The sequence below is a fragment of the Topomyia yanbarensis genome, chromosome 1, assembly GCF_030247195.1.
Source record: "Topomyia yanbarensis strain Yona2022 chromosome 1, ASM3024719v1, whole genome shotgun sequence".
Classification (NCBI taxonomy): Eukaryota; Metazoa; Arthropoda; class Insecta; order Diptera; family Culicidae; genus Topomyia; species Topomyia yanbarensis.
In genome coordinates, this window is record NC_080670.1 from 209,419,627 (window position 1) to 209,443,226 (window position 23,600).

Sequence of the window (23,600 nt, forward strand, 5' to 3'; positions counted from 1 at the left end):
TTACTCGAAACTATAAATATGAGCGGTACAGTTCGTTTCAACATCATTCGTGTGTGATATACAAAATAAAGAATACGATCTTTGTATTTGACGGAGTTTTAAAATTATTTTGTATTTAAACTATTTTTTAGCAACACAAGTTGCGTGCTTTGATTGTAAATTCCGAATATCCCAAAATTCTCATTAAACCATTTTTCATAATGAAAAATATATGGTCACTCCTTTTTTTGTAGTCATTGAGGGTGGAAGCACAGACAACTAATTTTATGACATAACTAACATAACATAACAGCCATTACCTAATGTGTCCATGCTTAAAGACGGTACTATTTTTTTCTGTAACAATGATTGTATTATATTGTATTCGAGTGAATAATTTTCGTTCAAACTAAAAATATTAAGCAAGCATAAACGTATTCTAAATTTGAACGAAAAAAACTCTATTCTCCTAGTCTAGACCTCACGGAACGTTGAAATTTAGTTTTGTCCAGAAGAAAGCAGTCAATTTTATCTGCGAGTAGAATCGCGAATACTAAAATCACTGTAAAAAGACTTAGTACGTAACGTTGATGACGAGTAGATGACGGAAATCGATGTTTGACGCCATTTCAAAATCCAAGCTTCAGCAAAAAGAATTGAGTTATTGAGATTGAATAATATCGATTTTCATCATTTACTCGTCGAGTTCGTTCTTAAAATGTCCATATTGTTAGGGTTGCCGAGAAATTTGTTCAACCGGAAGTCGCCATCTTAGATTGTAAAATAGTGCCACATATCGAATTCCATTATTTACTCTTCAAGCCCGGTCTAAAAAAATCCGATGTTATTAGAGTTACCGAGAATATTGTTCGACTAGACGTCGCGACCTTAGATTCCAAAATGGCGTCACTCATCGATTTGCGTCATCTATCGTTCTAATACCTTTTCAAAAATACTCTTATTGATATGGTTATCGAGAATATTGATCTGGCGGAAGCCGCCATCTTGGATAATAAAATAGCGCGAATCATCGATTTCTATTCGTAGCTATTCGTCAAGTCCGTTGCGGAATTATCTGGATCCTCTTCACTTACCTATTGATTGGTTCGGTTTATCTGCCACACTTTGCAGCGCTAACGCTTGTAGATCTTTTGACCTGTGCTAAAAGACGATTTTTACCATATTAATGGACTTGATGAGCCTCAAGGAGCATACAAAAGCATCAGCAAAATACAATACGCATTACGCATTACGGTATTTCAGAAAGTTCTTGGATGATCTTAAACATCAACTGGATCCAATATCTCAATCTAATTTGTATCTAGTTTTGAGTTATATAATTATTCAATTTTGTGAACTGCTTTTCCGAAATGAATTTCATTAAGAATGTGAGGAGAACTGTTTTACGACCAAAATACCTAATAGCAAACACTTTTTTTACGAAGAAGTTTAATTCACGAACCCCCGGTTTGGCACGTGAATGGAGCTTCCAGTGTACTAACGAAGGCTAAATCAAGTTGCCTTCCGTTGTCATTAATCCAATAGTCATCTTGTTGTAAACCGAAAGCGATCATAGTTTACCACTGGGTGAAATATTACCCAATTTTACTCATACCCACCGTAGAGCGTAATGTTGTGACGAAGCATAATGCTCACCACAGGAATCAGTGCCGCTAGCTGTAAGCTTTAATTGGTTTCACGTTTGTGACCGGTTTCGTCGCTTTAATCAGGTGTAGAATTTCGCTTCTTCGTCTAATCGCAAATAAGCTAAAAGCACCTACCACTCTCGCTGTGGAGAAACCTTACTTTCATTTAACAGCCAACGATAGCGAAACAGGCAGGACAGCGATATCACCTGGAAAGCACCTTGTGTTATATTTCTGAATTCTTTGCTGAGAACAAAGAATCTTCGGGTCAAATACAACTTTTACGTGGTAGTTTAATATACAGCGGAAATACGCATTATTTGGTCTGAGTAGGATGATGGCTGATATCTCTTGTTTTCAACTAATGAGCCGGGTACGGGTACGCAAATTTTTGCGATTTTGTCTTTCGTCAATATAAAATCAATTAAGGCATAAAAAATGTGTGTGCAAGCTTTGAGCAAAATTGAACCTAATAAACACGAGCTCCAATTTTTTTTGTGTCTCTTTTCAAACATTGAAAATTTATAACTTTTTCCCAATTTTTTCCGTGGTCCTATGGACACGTCTATCGTTACTAGGACACATGTTAGTGAACTCGGGTGATTCGTAGTTACACTGCCTAAACTCGACCCTGATTAACAGAAGACAAAGCCTGTTCTAATGACCCTGCCATTTCTAGTTTTCCGATCTGTTTACTTCACATCCTTTCTCTCACTTGAGTACTATGGCTCTAATTTTCATAACTTTCCCTACCCAGTAATCTCTAGCTAATTAAATGTCGTTAAAATGTAAAAAAGTTTTTCCCAATGTTTGAAATTTGAGCATACAATGCAAAAATTCAGCCGTGTTTTTTTTCAGATTCTCCCTCCCCAATGTAACAAATTGTCACAAGTTTCTCTCTCCCCTCTCCCCTATTACGTAATTTGTCGCACCTCTTCCCCCTGAACGCGTTACGTAATTTATAAATTATGCTTTTATTTATATTTTTGTTAGTTTTGATTTATCAAGTAAGGCACACCTATAAAAAATATACGTATTTGACATCGCTGGGGGCCACGCATTAATATTCATTTTCACTCAATTTTTGCAAAAAATGTTTTAGTACCTTGATTGATGTTATGATCAGCGACGAAGAAAAAAATTAGAGATTTTTTTAAACTAGTTGATGGAACGCGTTGGTGCTTAGCCAGTGGCCTTCGACTGGCCTGGTACATTCTGCAATGATGATCGGATGTTTTCATGACTTTGTTGGTGCTGGTGTTCCTGCCTATAAGTGAATTGATTAATTCGCTCAGATGCGTATCATACGGTTTCTGCTAGTTGTCGACTCTGGTGACCTTGGGAACAGGGAAGAAGGGATGTAGGACTGGTACCTAAGATAATGTAATTTTATGTATCTGATTGTTTTTTTAGCTCTCGGAAATGTTGAGTCGTTTCCTCAGATCGGTAAAGTTTGTTCGATTGGAATGCCCAGCTAGTTCGAATGGTAATTCCGTTCGAGCAGGCAAGGTTCGTTCGGGGCATTCGTCTTCGTCTTCGAGAGTAAATCTTTCACGTTTTTATTGAATGGAGATTGTTTTTTCCGGATTTTAAAAATACAGTCACTTGTTATTTTTATAAGGTGATTCATCAACAGTGCTATACTTAAAAATGAGCCACCTTTGTTATGCGACTAATTTCTTTTTTGATCTTATTTTATTGCAAATAAGTAGTAGTTTTCATTTTACTATTTTTAAAATTGCGCGCATTTAGTCGCATGTAATTTAAAATGTTGGTTGATTTGATGGCACAATAAGAGAACACATATCCGCCGGGTGGTACCAATCTTTGGACTGACCAAACAAATTTCTTCGTTTGTTTTATGTTTATTTGACCGACTAGGGAATTAATCCGCAGGGCATCAATGTGCGTAGGGAATACGCATGGTCTCGTCTGAGTGGAATGCTTACTGTTAATCTATGTATGAGGGTTGAAAATTGACAGCAACTTTTTTCGGGACAAATTCATTGGAGTTTCCAGTAAAGTAGAACGACATTTTGAAAGGTCCAGTCCTTCATTTCGAAAGATACTGAGCAAAAACTTTGTGGCATCTACACATTGGAAAACTGGGACACAAAAATGAGCAATCTTATATTTCAATGAAATAGTAGTTTCCGCTACTACAGATGTGTTATATTTCCGACTTATAATTTAAATCCTGTTCGAATGAGTTTTCATTTGCATAATCAGATGCGGGAGGGTCTCTGCTTTCTGATTCGAACTCATGCGAATCATCGGACTCCATGCATAATCTAGTTGTACTTCCTGAATCTCTGACTTCTTCCGATCCGTCTACTAGACAATTTATGTATTCCAAATCACCACAAAATATCATTCTAGGTTGTCTTGAAATTTTCACAAATTTATTCTTTAAACTCGGTTAAATTTGTTTTAAGTCACCTAACAGTGTGACGAGAAAAGTATTTTTATCTTGGGATCTTGAACCAAATCGACCAAATATATATCAGGTTAGATCACTGTTTTAGTAATACTTCTTCGGCCGGCTGTTCGGAGTTCAAATTTATGTAGTTTAAGGAACAAATAAATGCCTCTCGGTGACCCTTCCAGCGTTTAAAAACAAGAAAATCTAACTAAATATCTTCTTACTCTGAACGTTCGCGTACTCGGAGACTAACCAACTCACCACATAAAAACATATTCATTTCGTGGTCGCATTGCCTGCTTGTGGCCAATCCTAGACCAATGTCTGTCCTTTAATCCAACTCCGTGATATCTATGGAAGTCTGACTGAGTCGGTGGCCCTCCTTTAAGTAGGTATCACATCAACATTTCCTAGCCTCCTTTATTGGACTCGATAGATATAATGCTCGTTCCCGAACATTGACCTAACAAGCAGGATGAATTAGAATACCAATAGATAACTTGACTTGATTTCCGTTTTTTTTTTAATGATCTCCATTATTTTTCATTCATATTTTATTGGTTATGAATTTTCAAGTAAAACTTGTCTACTAAAAGTAAAGTTAAAAGTTATGGGTATTAATACCCATATTTTTTAGCACCTTGATTGTTTTTTTTGTGATCGGCGACGGAGAAAAGTCCAACATCACTAAATTAACTGCCACACTACTAATGCGCTTTGATAAAATGGAACTTTCTATTAAAAATTGGAGCAATTCTTGTTTAAACAAGCTGATGGAACGAGTTGGGCTTGTGGCCTTCGACTGGCCTATTCCATTCTCCAATGATGAACGTATGTGTTCGTTACTGGTTGGTGAATGTGTTCCTACTTACAAGTGAATTGATCAATTCGGGGATCCTACCAGTTGTCGACTCTTTTGACCATGGGTGTGATGGTTGGATCAGGGAAGAAGAGGGCACAGGACCGGTTAGCTCTTGGGAATGATGAATCGCTACTAGCTACTAGTTGAAGTAGTAATTTGGTTCGAGCAGACTTCGTTTGGGGTGTTCGTCGTATTCGAGAGTAAATTTTTATTGAACGGAAATTGTTTTTTTTTGCGGAACTTAAAAATACAGGCATTAGTTTAGCATATTTTACTAGGAGTCTAAAACAAACTGAAAACTGTCAGTATAACGTTCTAGCCTGTCTGCTCTGTAAAAAAAAACCATTAGCAATGGGGAATTTTGTAAAGGTTTCATAATGACACTTTTATCTTCAGTGTGTGGTTAAGAAGATAAAGTAAATTTTACATATTTAAACCCTCCGGCAGTTGCGTCATTATCTATATTTAGGCGACTGCTGCAAACTTAGCACAATTTCGCCTGAATTTCAGAACATTGTCTACTCAGTAAAGTGATATCCAGTATTAATTCTTGAACTCGTTCGCAAACCAATGAAACATAATAAGCTTCTTTTGTGAGTTATACTGATTCTCATTTTCTCTTCTTTTTCAGGTAATTATTGTTTCCTGTACACCTAATTGACAATCACGTGAGAAAACCTTGGGACTGAGATTCTATTTCGTGATAAAAAATAATTCAAAAGCTGGATGTCAATTTTTAGAACATGAGATCCGGACGGTTCCGCGTCAATGATTTCAAACGGTTCCAGCGTGGTCGTGTTCTGTGCACGACTCTTGAACCCTCCGACCAGTTGTGCTATTATCTACATTTAGGCGATATTAAGCATTCGCCTAAATTTCACAATGATGTGCACTCAGTGCACTGCACGACTCATCCTGATTAAGGGAACGAAACTCAGTTTAAAAGTATTAGTAAAACTTCATAGTTTACCGTATTTCAAACTTCCAACGCTTCCTACTAAAATTGGTCAGCGTCACTGGAGCTTTAACTTACCAATCGTGCGTCGCGTTCATTGACCTTTCCCCCATTTTACAGGCTCGAGCTGTGGGGCCATATTTGGATTTTCTTAACCCTCAGAGCGGCCCAGTAGGCGACGCAAAAAGCAAAAGTAGCGCCGTCATCTCTTACAATTACAAATTCCCGCGGGAGTCCGTACCGCTGATGAATGTCCTACTCCGTGTTCGTGTCAATGACTCCTTACACGATGCCGCTTTGGCGGCGGCGGCGGCTATTCCCTTCGATGGACCTGCTGCTACAGGCACACACACACTGCGTGTATAGGACTTTGGAATGTGCCACTAACGTCGACGGATCGCTCTCTCACACGCAAGTGATAATCTAACCGCGGCAGTCCGTCCTGCGGCGGACACATACCACCTTATAAGACGGCGCAACAACAAAAAAATGGAAAGGCGCTTCATGCTGCGGTGCGGCGAAGGGAAAACTATTGCGAAACTAGTTTCGAACCTGGAGCTGGGTCAGAGCTGGCGCCTATCGATGACCTCTGATTGGATGGTCTGTTCGGTCGTGCCATTGTTGTTGCGTCGCAGCAACCACAGCAACAAAAAAAAATCTTCGCTCGCTTTTCTCCTACTTTGGTCGCGGAACTAATTTCGAAGGTATTTTTGCTACGCCAATGTACTTTAGGCCTGTGTAGATGAAGATGGAGATGGAGACGGGTGATTTTTTTTTTCGGCACACAAGTGTAAAAAATCGCGCAAATTTTGATTGCAACGTTAATTGGGCTTAGCCCGTATTTTGTTGTGTAGTTGTTTTGCACGATCGCTCGATCGAGTGGTGTTTCCTGCGGGTATTTCGTTGGGCAGCACGTATGACGGCGACGATGACCGGTGGGAAAGTTGATGGGACCCCGATGCACGGATGGAATTTGGAAATTTAATTCCACCGGGCAGCCGAAATTAGACTGGTTGCGACAAATTGCCGTGATTTGCACCGCCTGCGCAGTTCCGCGCCCCAAGCAACCGATTTCGTTGATTTCTCCCAAGCGTGTTCGGTCCAATCAGTGGCCTCAGTCCTCTACTACGGTGGGAAGCTTTGGATCATTAAAACGGAACATTGAAGGTATGGAATTAAAGAACACCACCACTGACCTAGTCGATGGACGCGCTGCAGGTATCAACGCTCGATCGCTGGATTAGCTGCATACTTTGTAGTCCTATGTAAATCAGATGCAGGTGATTAATGGACATCGTTTTTACAGTTTTGTGTCGAAAGCTTCGAAAGTGGCTTGATAACTGTTTATCCCGAATGGGGAGGCGGGGAGGATATACAACCACCGATTGGAAACCCCTCCCGGCGTCGGTCGATTATTATTAGTTCAACGGCGGGGCTCAATTCCAATTTTTATGACTACATTCATTATTGAGCGACATCTTAATATAGAACCTTTATTGCTGCGCTTCTCGTACCTAATCAACGCCAACAAAACAGCCAGCATCACCGGAGTAGCGGATCTTCTCGGATCGAGCTAATTAAAGCCGGCAAGAGCGCATCACCGATTTGTACGAAGATGTATACAGGTATTCAGGAAAGGTGCCACTTTTATTATCCCTCTCATTTTTATGGCTGATTTATTGGTTCTTCGCCGCTCCTCTTCCCTTCCGTCCGGTGGCCTGGATGGATGATGTTCGCTTGTTTGTAGCATAAATTAGGTCCCCCCCCATGCGCCAGTCTCCTAATAGCCTTATGGTTGGACCGTCACCGATGTGCGCTTCCCAAGCGATTGCCGCCGCAGCAGCACAGGTTCTGTACCGAAACAAAGGAACATCATTTTCGATTAAATTTTTCACTTAACCTGCCCATCGTTTCGTTTGCTCGGGCTGCATCGGGAACAAACAAAGAATGCGCCATTGCACAAAAAAATGCCACGAAAGAGCGAAATAATACATATATCGATAAATGGCCACGATAATACACGGAGGATCCATCCGGCGAAGATGGTGCCATGGGTTGTCGCGGCGGGAATATATTTTACCGTGGAATCACGGGACGAAGATCTGCGAAGCAATTTTTCGCGCCACACACTATTGTGTACGAGAATGCAGGGGGTGGATGGAATCGGGAGCGGTTCCCGGAATGAGGATTATCCTGTGATGGAGAAGAGCAACCCTTTGTCCAGGCTGCTGCTGCTGCTGCTGTTACGGACGGACGGTGCAGATGAAGAAGCTACGCTTTTTAGTGATGCAATTTCGATTAGGTATGCGTCGGGGAAGGATGGATTGGAATTTTAAAAGAACAGTGGGCCGAATCGGGTTCATCTACTGTGCGGAGGTTTGCCAACTTTGATTATCGCGATGGTCTGGAGGAGAACACAGTAGCCATAAGTTGTCCACAGGAATTATTCGTTCTCAAACACTTGATTCTGATGAATGGACGCAAAATTCAATTTTCTGAGGTTTATTTGTAGTAAGATTTAATCTTGATGAAAATCCACTGTCGAAGTAGACATCTACCAATCGAATTTTCATAGGTACACAGCGGAATTTAAGCATAAAGAGCACCTTTCGCTAATATAATGAACGATGGGATAGGGTGTACCAAATACATTTCTACACGCAGAAAAATCAATTTGCATTTTCGTGATTTTCTCATCACAATGCCGTAACAAATAATGACAAAGAAAATCATGAATCTGCCACAAAAAATTGTAAAAAAAATCAGCTCTTGTAAACTCCGCTTACGATTCATAATGCCATATAGTTCATATATTTCTGAAGACGGTGCTGTTGCCGCGTTGGAATAGTGCTTTAAATGCGCAATGTTTTTTTTTAAATCACTATGAAAACCATCTTAAATTTATCGCAATAACGTATTGAAGCTGTGAGAGATCCTTCGCAAAATGTGAAAAAAAATTTGCGCCTTTAAAGGTTAAGTTTATGTAGTTGAGGGATATACAAGGGAATATCGCAGTTTGCCGGCACACCTCGTACCGTTTCGCAGAGTAGACTTTAACGGTACTGAAGCAACTGAAACCTGACGACGCTATATTCAGTACACGTCCAGACAACATGCTCGGTGTCGTGATATCCATCGTCATAAGCACAGAAACCGACTTTATAGGAAGCTGACGGACTTTTCATTACGGATATCGTAACCAGTGAAATTGTTAAGATATCATCCGTTAATGTAAAACGCAATAAATTTTGCGAAATTTATTATGAACAATATTTGGATTCTAACGGGTGTATGTGCACCGGGAAACTCTTTTTTCATAGATGTGTCGAATAGAGGTGTGCGCCACGCCGCCGCCGCCGCGCCGACGATTGCATGTAAAAATAGTGAGCACATCGGCGTGACGCCGGCGCGCCGCCGACCTTTGCCTGAAATCGGCGGCGCGGCGCACACCTCTAGTGTCGAAGGATGCTGTTTAATCCAAACTATCTAAGAAACGAATACAGCTCGGATCATAGTTTAAATTATCTAGAAATGAGACAAGCTGTAAGCTTATTTCTATCTAAAATATTTCTATGGAAGAAATAAAGGAAATATGTCGTAATTTTCAGTCAAATCCCCGGGTGCCAAAACGAACCGGTGGTCTTCCATCATGGTTCGTGTCCTGCTGCTTGGTCAGGTAGCTAGGATAATCGGAGAGACGTGTCTGGACCTGTTGCTGCTACTTTCTTAAGCGATCAGTTTGCCACGCCATCCGGTAGGGGATTCGGGGAGCCACTTGACCCGCTGCTTCGGTATTGGTGGTTCTCGAGCGTTTCTAGGCGATCAGCTCGCCACGGCGCCCGGTAGGAGCCGTAAAAATATCATAAACAAAACCTTCAGCGTCATTTCCAAGAATTTTCCTCACTTTTCTGTTGATGTCGCGCTTCAGCCGGCGCACACCTTCTCCAGGCATGGTGTTGGCTAGCTTATTGCACCAATTCTTCAATCAATCAATGTCACTGTTGACAGCTTCCATAACCTTCAGTTTCCGCTTCGGAAACGGGACTAGGAAAAACTTGCTGGTGCTCCCGTCAGCTGTGAATGATGCTGAATGTAATCACTTACAGTCCAGAGACCCATGATACAGCCAACACCATACTTCAGCAGATACGTGCAAGTCAAACTAGAAACGGCAACCACGCCCTCTATCTCAACTTCACGAGTCGGTACGTAGACGCGGTAATCTCGTGAATTCCTCATTTGCAACAATTTTGGGCACGGCCGAGTATTACTTCATCAGTGCCGAGATTGTAAAAGAAGTCTGAAAGAAGACCACAAAAGGGTCAAACGAGGTGAACTTCATTCGACGAGTTGTAGCCCCGTCAACAGCAGACGTTTCCAATCTCCATTCTATCACCAGGAGGGTCACTTTTTGAATAAAATGAGTCTTCGCCCAGGCTCAGAGCCCGTACAGAGAGGAAAAAATCAAACGAGACAGAAGGGGCAATATCGAGGGAGATACAGAAAATATGAATTGATCTGGGTGCACAAGAAATAGTCAAGGCCAAACAAAGCAATTCTTACTTAGTTACTCACAAGAAAATGTGCAAAAAACCGTTCGAACTTGAAGAGAAGAAATAACAAAGCGTCTTTGTTCGACACAGCACAATACTGCCTGGTTTAGTTGACTTTTCACGATAGTGTCCGAACGATTCGAGCTACGGGATGCAGATGGCCGTTTGATTTTGCTTTAACGATATAAGTCTAAGGATGTTTGTTAATGTTGGTTATAGTAGATTGCGATTGTGGCGAGTGACTTTCCGTGGTTTGCATCTGGTAAAAGAACTCGATTGAAGGAATCCTACCGAGGTATCTACACAGCGTTATTGACTAGGAAATACAATTTTTAAACAAATCTACCTAAGACAGTTGGAAAACGTTTGTCTTAATTGGATTAAGTAAAAAAAAACTATGCCCAGAGGTAATAATTCATCGCAGATCAAGTAGAACGAGATAGGTTGTGTTTGTATTTGTATTTATCACCAAACGAATGCAGTTAAAAATGCCAGACGGTTTTAACGTAGTCAGATTAGACGTTCTGTTACATTTTGTTTTTCACAATGAAGTTTACTATCTCGACTGAAGAATTAAATGTTAGAAGTACAGTATTACGCGTGTGATGAAGCTGTGTGTGGGAAGTGTTTCCGTAAGCTAAAACTCCATATTCACTTTTATTTACTGCCCCACCTTGGTAGATCGAATGTGAGCCCAAAAAAAAGATTAAAATGTGTTCAGCAAATATCTGGCACGTCAGAAACTCCTAAATAGCCGGTACTTGAAGGTAGTAGATGGCATGTTGAAATCGAAATACGCAAACGCTTCGTTGACGGAGTCCCATCTGGCGGTTGGCCTTGTTAATAATATATTTGAAATCGGATGTCGGAAAGTGTGTGCTGAATCCAGAGTGGCTTCCAGGCCACACACTTGTAGTACAAGCTCAAGATGCTGATCTGGAATGCAGTAGTTGTATGAAACTGGCTACGATATTACATTGCACTTGTGAATACTAATTGTAAGCGAGTTTAATGCGCTTGACGATCATGTACGATTTAACGTCATTAGCGTAGAATATACGACACCCCAGGTGGTAATACTGTAGCTAGATCATTGAGAAAGAATGTGAATAAAAGTGGGCTCAAAGTGCTTCCTTGAGGAACACCCGAGCTGTTACAAACAATGAGGTAGAAAACATAATCCAATTTTACTACAAGTTATCGATCTCTCAGATACTCTGTCAAATCCTGAACGGATTTTTTTTATCTTATAGCGCTTATTCATTTCAAATTCATATAAGGAGACTTTACTATTTCGTTCCGTGTATAAGTAACAAAGCGGTAGAGGTAGGATTTGTTCGTTTGTTTTGCTGTTAATAAGCAGAGTGATTTTTAATTTCTGGTGTGTTCGAGATTCCAAGGTAGACTGAAAATATTTTGGCAGATTTGTGTGGATCTCCATAAATATTCGCTTTTCAGATTGTTAGTATTTTTGTGCTGATATCGTGTAAAAATCGATTTCCTTTTTTAAATTTGAAGCATGTTTGTGTATAATTGACCCGTCTTACTCTAAAAACAAAGACTTGACTATTCGCTTTTGAGTTGTGGGAATTTTGGCCATCGTCAGTCATAAAATCAATCAAGCTATTGAAAAAAATGTGTGCCAACAATTTGAGTAAAATGTTATATTTCATACGTTATTTTCGGAATGATAAAATTCAAAAAAATTCTGAAATTCATAAACTAATGCTTGTTTCAAAAAAGTCTATTACCAAATTCAAAAATTTTGAGTGGTTCGAAATCAAATTACACTGACAAAAAAGTCTGTATTTTACATACAAAACTTGATTCGATTTGGAGCACGATCAAATATGACCAAATTTCATTGAAATTTTGCACAATTTTTTTTATAGCACAAAAATGACTACCACCTACTACTAACTGTACAATCCGCGGGAAGAATTATGTATGATGTTTCAATACATACGATTCTAAGAGCCAAAAATAATAAGTCCGTTTTACTTACGCTTCTAATACACGAAAACTTCTCCTTTCTCGTTAGCTCGTAATTTAACTTAATTTAATCTTTAACCATTCTTTAATTTTCTTTCTTTTACGCCAACTCATTATAAAACGTGAAGATTGTCCAAAATATTTAAAAGTGAGTTTTTAAATTAAATTCAACCACTATGACACAACAATGCGTATTTTCCCGAATATTCGACCATTTGTCCGACTCTTAGTTACTTAATCTTTGTTCACTATTTTTATTTATATCAACACTTGAACTAATGAGTCAAATCTATATGACTTTTTTCGACGGAACGGGTGAGTGATTTTTGTTTTCATTCGTGTCCCGTTGGTGTTGATACAATGTCAACTTCGACAATAAACACCCCGAATTCCCCTTCCATTTCACGGTAATCGCTGTATGACTGACATTAATCTGGCATCAAAACTACTAATACCGCATTTTGCCCAGCTAAATATCATCGCAGTTTACGCTACCGCCACCACAATCGGAGGAAACAAGAAAGACTTGAACGCCTCGTTGCGTTTGTAAACGCGAAACCCGCCATGGCGGCGGGCGGCTGCGACTCAGGGATTAGATTGGAAAATGGCCATTCCGAGGAGGCATCAGAAGATCGGAAATAAAACGGTGTAAAATTCCGTTGCCTTCGCGGCGTCAACGTCGGCGTCGCGTTGCCAATGAAACCGATACGTATCTTCAAAGCAGGGCAGATCCGATAGGTTGCGTTTTTTTTTCGGTTGTCGATGTTTTTTGTTGTTGCTGCTGCTGGCTGTGATGATTCTTTTTTTTTTTTTATTTCATTCCTCGGCCACAGTTTCGCTATGTTTGACCGTGGGCAGCGGTATATTGGCATATTTTCGCGCGCGCTGAAATTTTCGTTGTTTTGTTGGTTTTTTTTTATCTCGACAGCAGCTTCGAATGAAATCGAAACAGTGCACGGAAAAAAAATTGTTCCCAAAATCGTGAATAAAGTGCCATGAATTCTGGAACAATCACGTTTTTTCGTTACGAAAACAGGACCATGACCAAAAATCATGGCTTTTGTAATTATGTTCAATTTCCCTTCAGTAACGCCCGCATAACGCTTTCATTAGTGGAAAATATTTGATTTTTTTGTGAACTTCAGTCACGGTTTCCGCCAAGAACTAGTTCACAACTTTATGAACATTATTCATAAAACCAAAGTTTGACTCATGATTTTTTTTTCATGGTTATAGGAACAATAGTTCACAAAATCAAAATATCCTGGCTATTTTTTTTATTATTTCACGAATTTCGGAATTTTATTCATCTAATCCTCGAGAACTAATTCATGATTCCTAATATATTAGTCACGATCCAATATCCGTGCTCGTGAAATGATTCACAAAATCATAAAATATTATTCATGTATTCGTGAACTGGTTCATGATTCCTAATATATTAGTCACGATCCAATATCCATGCTCGTAAAATAGTTCATGACATCATGAAATATTATTCATGTATTCGTGAACCGGTTCATGATACCTAGTATAATAGTCACAACTTACCATTCGTTTTCGTGAAACAGTTCACGAAATCATAAAATAGTATTCATGTATTCGTGAACTGGTTCATGGTTCCTAGTATATGATTTACGATTAGTATCTATTGGCGTGCTTGTGATATTTAGAAGATATCCCTAATCATTTGCTATTTCATGCAACATGGTAATGAAATTTTTACGTGAACTCTATCGCAAAAGTTGGAGTATTATTCGTGGAATCATTTTTGTTCCATGCACTTTTTTATGAAATACCCAGCTGCTAGCGACCAGTAATAGTTACGAGCAGTAGATATAAAAAAACTAAGAACCTCGAACATCATTATTTATTTGATAAGGTGATTTGTGATGTCCGGACAGAAAACGAAAACTGCACTGAGAATCCCAAATATTGTGTGTGATATAGTTCACAGAACATGATATCGCGAATGAGTCTTATTTTAATGATCTAGTTCATATTGTCACCTTATTCCGAGTAAAAAAAAACCATTAGTAACCAAAAAGTATTAGATCACGATAAGGCTAAGACTACGTTCACACTACGAGTTAAAACGTGTTTTAACGCTATCTTGATGACATTTTTCTTATTAAAACGTGTTTTGACTCTGTAGTGTTAACATGGTATAAGAGAATTTACGAATACCATGATAAAACTGCTGATATCATGAACATTAGTTACACTACTCTTTGAAAGTAAACATGAACAGAAGTTACAAAAACCACGACTAAGATCCTGAAATCAGAAACTTAAATCACACAACTCGTGACGAAAATATTTAAAATCGTGACAAAGATCCTGAAATCGTGAACATGAAGCACTCTGCTCATGACTAAAATATCACGATCACGTGAATGCAAATTACGAACATCGCGACTAAGATCTTGAAGTCATGAACTTTAATCCCGTTAACGCCATGAGTATTCACAAGAATCGCGAATAAGCTCTCGAAAACATGAACAACGTTTGACTGTCGGCTATGTATTCCCAAATCATGAACAAGAATCACAACAAAAACTAAACATTCCCAGGGAACAACAACAGTAACCCAACCAACCATTCTAATGTAACGCCATGTATATATTATTTCAGAACACACAAATAGTTTCATGAATACGAGGTTTATTATTCATAATTTCAGGAACTTGGTCACGGTTTTCGTAAATCGATCAGTTCACGAAATCGTGACCTTTTTTTCCCGAATTTATGAACGCATTTTTTTCCGTGTTCGGGGGAAAAATTAGCCTAAAGTCCCACACAGCTGGTCAGGTGGAACTCTCAGTCCTCCATCCCCCGGGTATCGCCTAGGAATAAATATGTATGTTAATGTATGTACATAATCAACTTTGGGTGATCCATTCCGGCATTTTGGTCACGTGAGCCGGGCATGGAATTCTTTACGGTCGTGCCCATGGGACAGAATTTGGAGCATTCCTGATTCGGTTCGACGCGATACGGCTTTTTATTTTATTCGCTACCGCGGCTCGGTTCGACTGAGCATCCGGTAGCCCAGATAGCGATCGCGCTGTTGCTCGCGAACACGTAGTACGCGATCCGAATGGGCTTACTATACCGGATCATTGAGAGATAGACAAAAGTTTGACCCAAACTAGAGTTATACTCAAAAGCTGTTGACGACCGACCGACCGACCAGCGGAACACACACGTGCGCGGGGAAAAAAAAGGGAAAAGCCACCCAGCTATCAACCCCGAGGGCGGAAATGTCTAATTGATTCCGGTTAGTTTGTAGCCAGCGACCGGCGCCGGCGGTTATTGGCCGGCGGAAAGTGAGAGTTTCCCATTGTTTCGAGCGCTTGGGCTTGGGAAAAATATGGTGTTAAGTCGTTTGAATGAAATTTGGGTGCACTTCTCTTGTTTTTTATTGCAATAGGTGTGGATTACGTGAACTTTCGATTTCCGCACTGTGTGGCCCCAAAGGGAAAATGACGATGGTTTGCTGAATACAATTTGATCGTTGTGTAATGCCGTGCAATCTAATGAATTTGATTCAATACAGTAAATCATAATTCTTAAGACATACTTGATTGAAGTTGAAAAATCAATATTATTACGATTTCAATCTGACACAATACACTCAAGTCGCATTTTTACAACAACAAAATTGCATAAAAACGTTTAACGACTTTTCTCGTCAGCTTGAATATCCATGATACGAAAAACCATCTTAAATATGCCGCATAAAACACGTAAAAACCCTTGCGGGGCCTGAAGAACGACTTGAGTGTATTTTATATTAAAGACGATAGTAGACGAATATAGTTGGAGTTTTTTTTTGAAATAAATAATCTTCCCGTTCACGTTGGTGCGTAGCGATTTGATTTTCATACATGCGTCGTGTTTTTAAGCGTGTTTTTTTGTCCGATTACAACGAACGAGGGAATAGTCTTTTCGCTACCAAAAATTACTAATTTCTAAATGGTTTGGTGCGAAATACGTCTCAAGCTATTTTTTTTATTTTTGCCCTATAGAAAAATTAGGATTAAAATCAATAAGTTTTACACGTCGAAGATTAGCGTTTCGAACTCGCCTCATCAGTATCTGACAGAACCAACTTGGCTTCTAGATATTTTATTTATTATAACTTTTTAACTGATTGTGTCATCGTATTGACGTAATCTTACTCCACTTTATTCCGAGTTTCAAATTTCCCATCAACGTCCATTGCACATATATGCACATTTAACATCGTCTGGCGTTGCTTCAATGTTGTCAGTGTAATAGCTATCGTTTTTTACTTAATTTATGGTGCAAACAAAAATGTGAAGTACGATTCATAACGATGAATTTCCCACACGCAAAGTGTTTACGGTGAAGTGTACAGCAGCAAATTGGTATTTTTTTTTGAGTTTTTGATGAATTATGTTGTTTTTATTTCTAATATAGTGGGCAGTAGAGCTTATAAAAAAAATTCGTTTCAATTTTCATGTTGATAGCGTAACCTTGTTTTTGGAATTGGACAGCACATTTTTCTTTGTTCTGACACTTTGGTGTTGTTTTGGTGGGAAACTGTAATTATCACAATCTTTCGAAACTTTGAACAAAGTTGCCCGCCAGATTGGGGCTTGTCTTTGAACGCTTGAAGACTTTTGTTTTTAATTTTGATTATAGAGGCTTTAACCTTAGAGTCCTTCACCTCTTTTCGGGTTAGATCAATCTTTTTTGGAAAAATCTTTAACCCTATGTGTGGGGTTGGAAGTCGAACCCAGGTGAACTGCGTACAAGGCAATCGATTGAAGGCTTTCTTTTGTACAGAGTCGTCTAAACAGACTTACGTAAATCCAGCTTATACGACATTTTGTTTGTAAATAACTGCACAATTTGAGATTAACAGTGCAGTAGGAGTGCAGTGAACATTTTTGTGATCGTGAAAGCGGTAGAATAAACGACTGCATTTAGTTTGAAAAATTTCCGAACAGATCTTTTTTTTATTTTCTCTTTTCTATTCTATTTCAACGATCTATTTTCAATTTTTCTATTTACTTTTTCTTATATTCTCTTTATAATTGTATCATATTCTTTATTCTCTCTTTCCTGTTTTCTTTGTTTAACATTTATAGTATTTTTGTTTTGTTTATAGCAGTTTTCTGGGTTAGAAAATTTTTTTAAGCAAATTTCTAACCCTATGTGTGGGGTTGGGAACCATACCCAGGTGAACTGCGTACAAGGCAATCGATTTACCAACTACGCTATGCCCGCCTATTATATATGTTTAGTAAATCTTTTTTTAAAATATTTTTTCATTTTTTATTTTTTATTTTACGTTTTCCATTTTTCATTTTTCATGCTTTTTTATTTTTCCTTTTTCTCTGTTCCTGTTTTCTTTTTAATTTTTCGTTTTCCTATTTCCTTTTACTTGTTTCATTTTCTTTGTTCTTTTTCCGGAATTTTTCCTCCTTCCTTTGTCTCTTTTCTTCCTTCCTATTTTTCGTTTTCTTTGCCCTTTTTCTTTTTTTCCTCTTTTTTCCTTTTTTTCTTTTCCTTTTTTCTTTTTTCCTTTATCTTTTTCGTATTTCCTTTTCTTTTTTTCTTTTTTTCCTTTTTACTTTTTCTTTTTTTCCTTTTTTCTTTTTCCTTTTGTTCTTTTTCCTTTTCCCTTTTTTCTTTTTCCTATTTCCTATTTCCATTTTCTTTTTTTCCATTTTCCTTTTTTTATTTTCCTTTTTCCATTTTTTGTTTTTCTTTTTTCATTTTTCCTTTCACCCTTTTTCTTTTTTCTTTCTCATTTTTCTTTTTTCCATTAACTAATCCTTTTTCTTTATTCCTTTTTCTTCTTAATTTTCCTTTTTTCTTTTATCTTTTTCCTTTTTCTTGTTCTCTTTTCCTTTTTCCTTCTTTGCTCATTTTTCATTTTTATTCTTCCTTTTTCATGTTTTATTAGTTTTAACTATTTGTTTTAATTTTTCATTAACATATTTATTTTTCATTTTTGATCTCATTTTTCATATTCTATTTTTCCTTTTCCTTTTTTTCCCTTTTCCTTTTTTCGTTTTCCTTTCTCCCTTTTCTTGCTCTTTTTTCCTTTCTCCTTCTTTTCTGATTTTTCATTTTCATTATTCCTTTTTCATTTTTTAGTTTTAACTATTTATTTTCATTTTAAATTTTCCACTAACATTTTTATTTTCCATTGTTGATTTCTCATTTTTCAGTTTTCTTTTTCGTTTTCTTTTTTTTCCTTTTTCTTTCTCGTTTTTCCTTTTTCCTTTTCCCTTTTTTTCTTTTTTCCTATTTTCCTTTTTTCCCTTTTTTTTTCTTTTTTTCCCTTCTTCCGTTTTCCTTTTTGATTTTTCTTTTTTCCTTTTTCCTTCGTCCTTTTTTCTTTTCCATTTCCCTTTTTTCTTTTTCCTATTTCCCTTTTCCTTCTTTCCATTTTCCTTTTTTTATTTTTCTTTTTCCTTTGCTTTCCTTTTTCTTTATCTTTTTCCATTTTCATTTTTTGTTTTTCCTTTTTCATTTTACCTTTTGCCCTTTTCCTTTTTCCTTTCTCATTTTTCTTTTTTCCATTATCTTTTTCTTTATTCCTTTTTCCTCTTCCTTTTTTTCTTTTATCCTTTTCTTGTTCTCTTTTCCTTTTTCCTTCTTTTCTCATTTTTCATTTTTATTCTTCCTTTTTCATGTTTAATTAGTTTTAACTATTTGTTTTAATTTTTCATTATCATTTTTATTTTTCATTTTTGATTTCTCATTTTTTATATTTTATTTTTCTTTTTTTTCTTTTCCTTTTCGTTTTTTTGTTTTTCCTTTTGCATTTTTCGTTTTCCTTTTCCTTTCTTTCTTTTTCCTTTCTCCTTTTTCTTGCTCTTTTCCTTTCTCCTTCTTTTCTGATTTTCATACTTAGTTGCGTTTCGGCTTCGACTCATCAGAAACCGACACTAACTTATTGTCGGAATAGATTAGCGCCAGCTTGACGCAAATCCCTTAAAACTAAAACACACTTCGTGTTTCAATCGAACGACTGATCAAACGTGATGTCCCGTTCGAACAGAAGTTCTGTTTATGTCGATGAGACACAGTGAAGCCGAAACTTGTCTTGGCTTAGCAGGCCTATGCGAAAGCACTATGCTATATTTCACCCTAAGGAGGAAAATTTGGTAAAAACCAAAATTTCTCACTAGGGTGAAAATTTGTTGGTAGAAACCAGTCTTTGTACAGGAGGGCACAAATCCTTATTTCGTACTTAGTTGCGTTTCGGCTTCACCTTATCAGAAACCAGAAATATAGCATAGTGATTTTTCATTTTCATTATTCCTTTTTCATTTTTTAATTTTAACTATTTATTTTCATTTTTAATTTTCCACTAACATTTTTATTTTTCATTGTTGATTTTTCATTTTTCATCTTTAATTTTTGATTTTTATTTTTCATTCATTTCTCAGCCTTCATTTTTCATTAATTTTTTATTTTTTATTTCTTATTTTTCATTTTTCAGTTTTAATTTTTTATTTTTCATATTTCTATTTTTCTTTTCTAATTTACATTTTATTTTCCATTTTTCTTTATTAATTTAACATTTTCCATTTTCTCATTTTATTTTTTTTTATTTTTCATTTTCCATGTTCCTTTTAATTTTCTATTCTCAATTTTCCATTATTAATGTCTTAAACTGGTTGAACGAACTATTCTCGGAATATTTTCAAGGAAATACCCTCGTTTTTTTGTTGTTGAACGAGTCAAGCGAAGCGAAAAAATATAACGGAATCTCACAGGTAGCAAACGCATGGCAAATTCGTTCGCGCTATAATTAAATGCTCATATTTTAACGTTGCGCTACCAAATTCTAAACCATTTCGCGCTCTATAATACCCACATTGCTCTGGTTCAACTCAACCATGCTTAAATCGGCTTCCGGTGATTATGAGACCATTTCTTTGCACAAACGCGTTCATATTAACTTGCGCTGTCTGTCCATCTGTCGGTCTGTCTTGTTCAGTTCATGTTTCCCCGTCCATCATCCTGCCTTTCTAATCGGTCCATTTCGCTACGAAAGAATAATTTCCATTTAAAGCGACGTTCATCGTTCGTCAAGCTTGCTAGAACAAACCAGCCGGATCCATTATTATTTTCTTCTTCAAAACGATGAGCGATGAAAGAACATTTCAGTGGAAAAATTTCCAAAAAATATGTTGACCTCTGGTAACCCGAGCCACCGTCGCCGCCGTCGTCGGTGCGAGGATTTTTGCACTTGGGTGCGAAAAGCACATTCCCACGAACATGCGGAAATGTGGAAAGTTCTCAAGAACATTCGCTCGCTCTCACTCCCACTTCCTACCCACAATCAGTGATGGACGGGACCACATCATCCATATTCATTCTAATTTCTGTGCTAATTAGTCCCTCGCCGAAACGAAAACCATCGTGTTTAGTCGTTGGGTTTTGCGCCGCATAAGACCAGATTTCTCGATATCATTCCACGAATTGGGAGAATTTCCTGTTCACTAGACCAAGACGACCACCGTGTCGATCGAGTCGGTCGCTGGAAAGTTGGGCTCGGTGGTTGAATTTAGTCGCTGTCGTTTTTTTTTCGTTCTGTAAACGATATTGAAGCCAGTGTTGCCAGATCGTAGTTTACTGTTGGTTGATAAGAGTTGGAGAACGGTACTCCCGGTTTTAAGTTCGAATATTGAAACTTAAACTTCGTTGTCGTAGATGTTCACTGCGATAAATAGTGTAATGAATTAAAGTTGATGAATTCAACTAAGAAACCGGCATCACTGGACGATCATTTTGAGTATTGTTTGTCTTTCCAGAACACACATGTGAAGCGGTTCTAAACAAGTGCCCTTTTCAGGGTCACATCTGAAAAAAGTCAAGAACCGTGACACGTACGTTCTTATTCCCACTGACAATGTGAGCGAGCAAGCATCTATCACCACACGCACACATACACACCTTGAGTTGAATCAAGCAACTTTTCTGAAATTAATATTCCGTTATTCACACGCCCGAAATACGCCTTAATTTTTTTTATTTTTTTTTGGTTCCTGTCAGCCAGCCCCAGAAAGCAAGCAAGCACTGCAATTTTATCCGTTCGCTGGCCCCGGGCAAGCAACAAATGAATTCTTTGTTGTCTCTCTGGGATGCGCGGCAAGGTTTCGCCGCGCCCGGAGTCTCGAACTGCAGCAATCCGCGAAAGACACAAAACGCTTCCAATTATTTCATTATGTCCATTCTTTCTCGGCTACCGTGCAGCCCATTTCTCGGAATAGAATTTCATTATCGTTATTAGAGAAAAGAGTTCCCCCGTATCCCCGATCACCACGGTCGCGGCGGTGTGGGATTCACCAACTGATGATCCATTTTTTATTTATTCTTGTTTTTTTTTTCTATTTCAGATGCATCTATTGCACCCGGTGCCCGATCCGAAGTACAGGAATGTGCCCTCTCGATTGGCCTGCTCATGTTCGGAATCATCCTGGAGCGGTTCATTCACGTGATACAGGGTGCTTCAGCGACTGCCTCAACAATCTTCAATAGCAACAGCAACAATAACAACAACAACAATGACACGAACGAGTCACTGCTGCAGGCAATCACCAGCAAGCAGAGTGCGATCGCTGAGAACCTCAAGGAACTGAGTCTGGTTACTGCGGCCGCCGCCACCACCGGTGGTGGCAAGAAATCAACACCTCAAAAGGGCAAAACGGCAAAGGATAGCAGGTGAGAGAACCAGAACAATTGAATGTCATTTTTGCATAATGTGACTCCGGAACAAATTGCAGGGTTGCAGATGGGATCGTTAACTCGTCGCCGGTGGATTCATCCAAGGGGAACAATAACAATAACATCAACAACAACAACAACAAGGCTGAGCAGAACGCGGTCAAGCCACGGCAAAAGTTAGTCCTGCCAGAGGATGCCAAGGCGATTCTTCCCGCCATCAAGGTGAGTTCAGTTTTGTTCTACCATCTTCGAATCGAAGGGCGTAATTCCGTGCAAAGTCGCTTTGATTTTCACCGATTTCGACGCAGCTCCGGCGATCATTCAGGTCACGGTTGTGCCCCAATGACAAACGATTAACTGCTAATTTCGCCCCGATGACGACGACGACGACGACTAATCTGAATCCCGCATCTCTCTGCACTTTACACAAACTCATCACAACCCACCGAAATGGCTCCATTTGGGCTACTCATTTGTCCGGACAATAGCCTCCTCGTGGCGCGGCTGTCTAATCTTCCACGGGTCGGGTACCTCTCTGCTCATAAAACTATGAAAATTATACTCATCCAACAGTGGACGACGACGACGAGATGGCATCAAGAGAAAAGAAATAAAAACACGGTGGGCGTTAATGATTATTACACATTCCCTTCGTGTCGTCGGGTTTGAGTATGTGGGGTGTTGTTTGGGGTCGAAGAAAGTAGCATATCATTATCAGCTTCATTTAGGAACCGGTGATAATCGGCAACTCCGGAACGGACAGGTTTATGAATAGTGTGAGACCCCCTACGGGGAGGGAGCCAATCCTGTATGTCCATTAGGCATTAGCTTTCGCCTGGAGGAAGAAGTTCATGTTTGACAGCGATCTGTTTTTTTTCTTCTCTCTGTCGATTCTATTTATAGCCCTTAGTTGTATTACGCGTGTTATGATCGTCACCCTGAAGCAAGGGTGACGGGGACGGATGTTGACCCATGGGCGAAGATTAATCGGGAAGGGAAACGGTATAATCGAAAAACTACGATCATCTCTCCGAGTTGTTTCGGTGTAGTCCTCCGGGCTGAAGGGCGCGCCAGTCAATCGGGGGTCGTAAATTTTCCAAAGCCATCGTTCGTTCTACGGTTGTCGCCGCCCGATGTTGTTATTGGCCATAGATTTGTGTCTTGGAGCGCAAGAGTACCGTTCGATACTGCGGGGCCATATAGTTGTACTATTGTCGGTTGTAAACATGCCATGTTGTGATGCATCGTAGCGCGTTTGTTGCTACTAGGAATGCAGCCATCAGCCGGCAGCTGCTTCGAGAGTGGTCACTCGAATACGTTCTCAAGTAGCAAAAACTTTTGCCCGCGCACCAAGTAGAAACTTGAGCAACTTCGAGCGCCAATAGGAAAAAAAGGTAAATCTGGTTCACACTCGAGAGAAGATCTTTTTTTTTCTGGTGCAAAAAGTGTCAGAAATCGAAGAGAAAATTTG

The 23,600-nt window shown here is 38.8% G+C and overlaps 1 protein-coding gene across 2 annotated transcripts in view; it reads left to right on the forward strand.

The window, feature by feature from the left end:
• LOC131690537 (uncharacterized) overlaps positions 1-23,600 on the forward strand; it is a 191,751-nt gene that overhangs the window by 72,543 nt on the left and 95,608 nt on the right. For both annotated transcript variants that reach the window (XM_058976404.1, XM_058976412.1), the window contains 2 exons: positions 21,802-22,126; positions 22,189-22,351. In XM_058976404.1, coding sequence (XP_058832387.1) covers positions 21,802-22,126; positions 22,189-22,351 — 488 coding nt within the window. The remainder of the gene's footprint in view (positions 1-21,801; positions 22,127-22,188; positions 22,352-23,600) is intronic.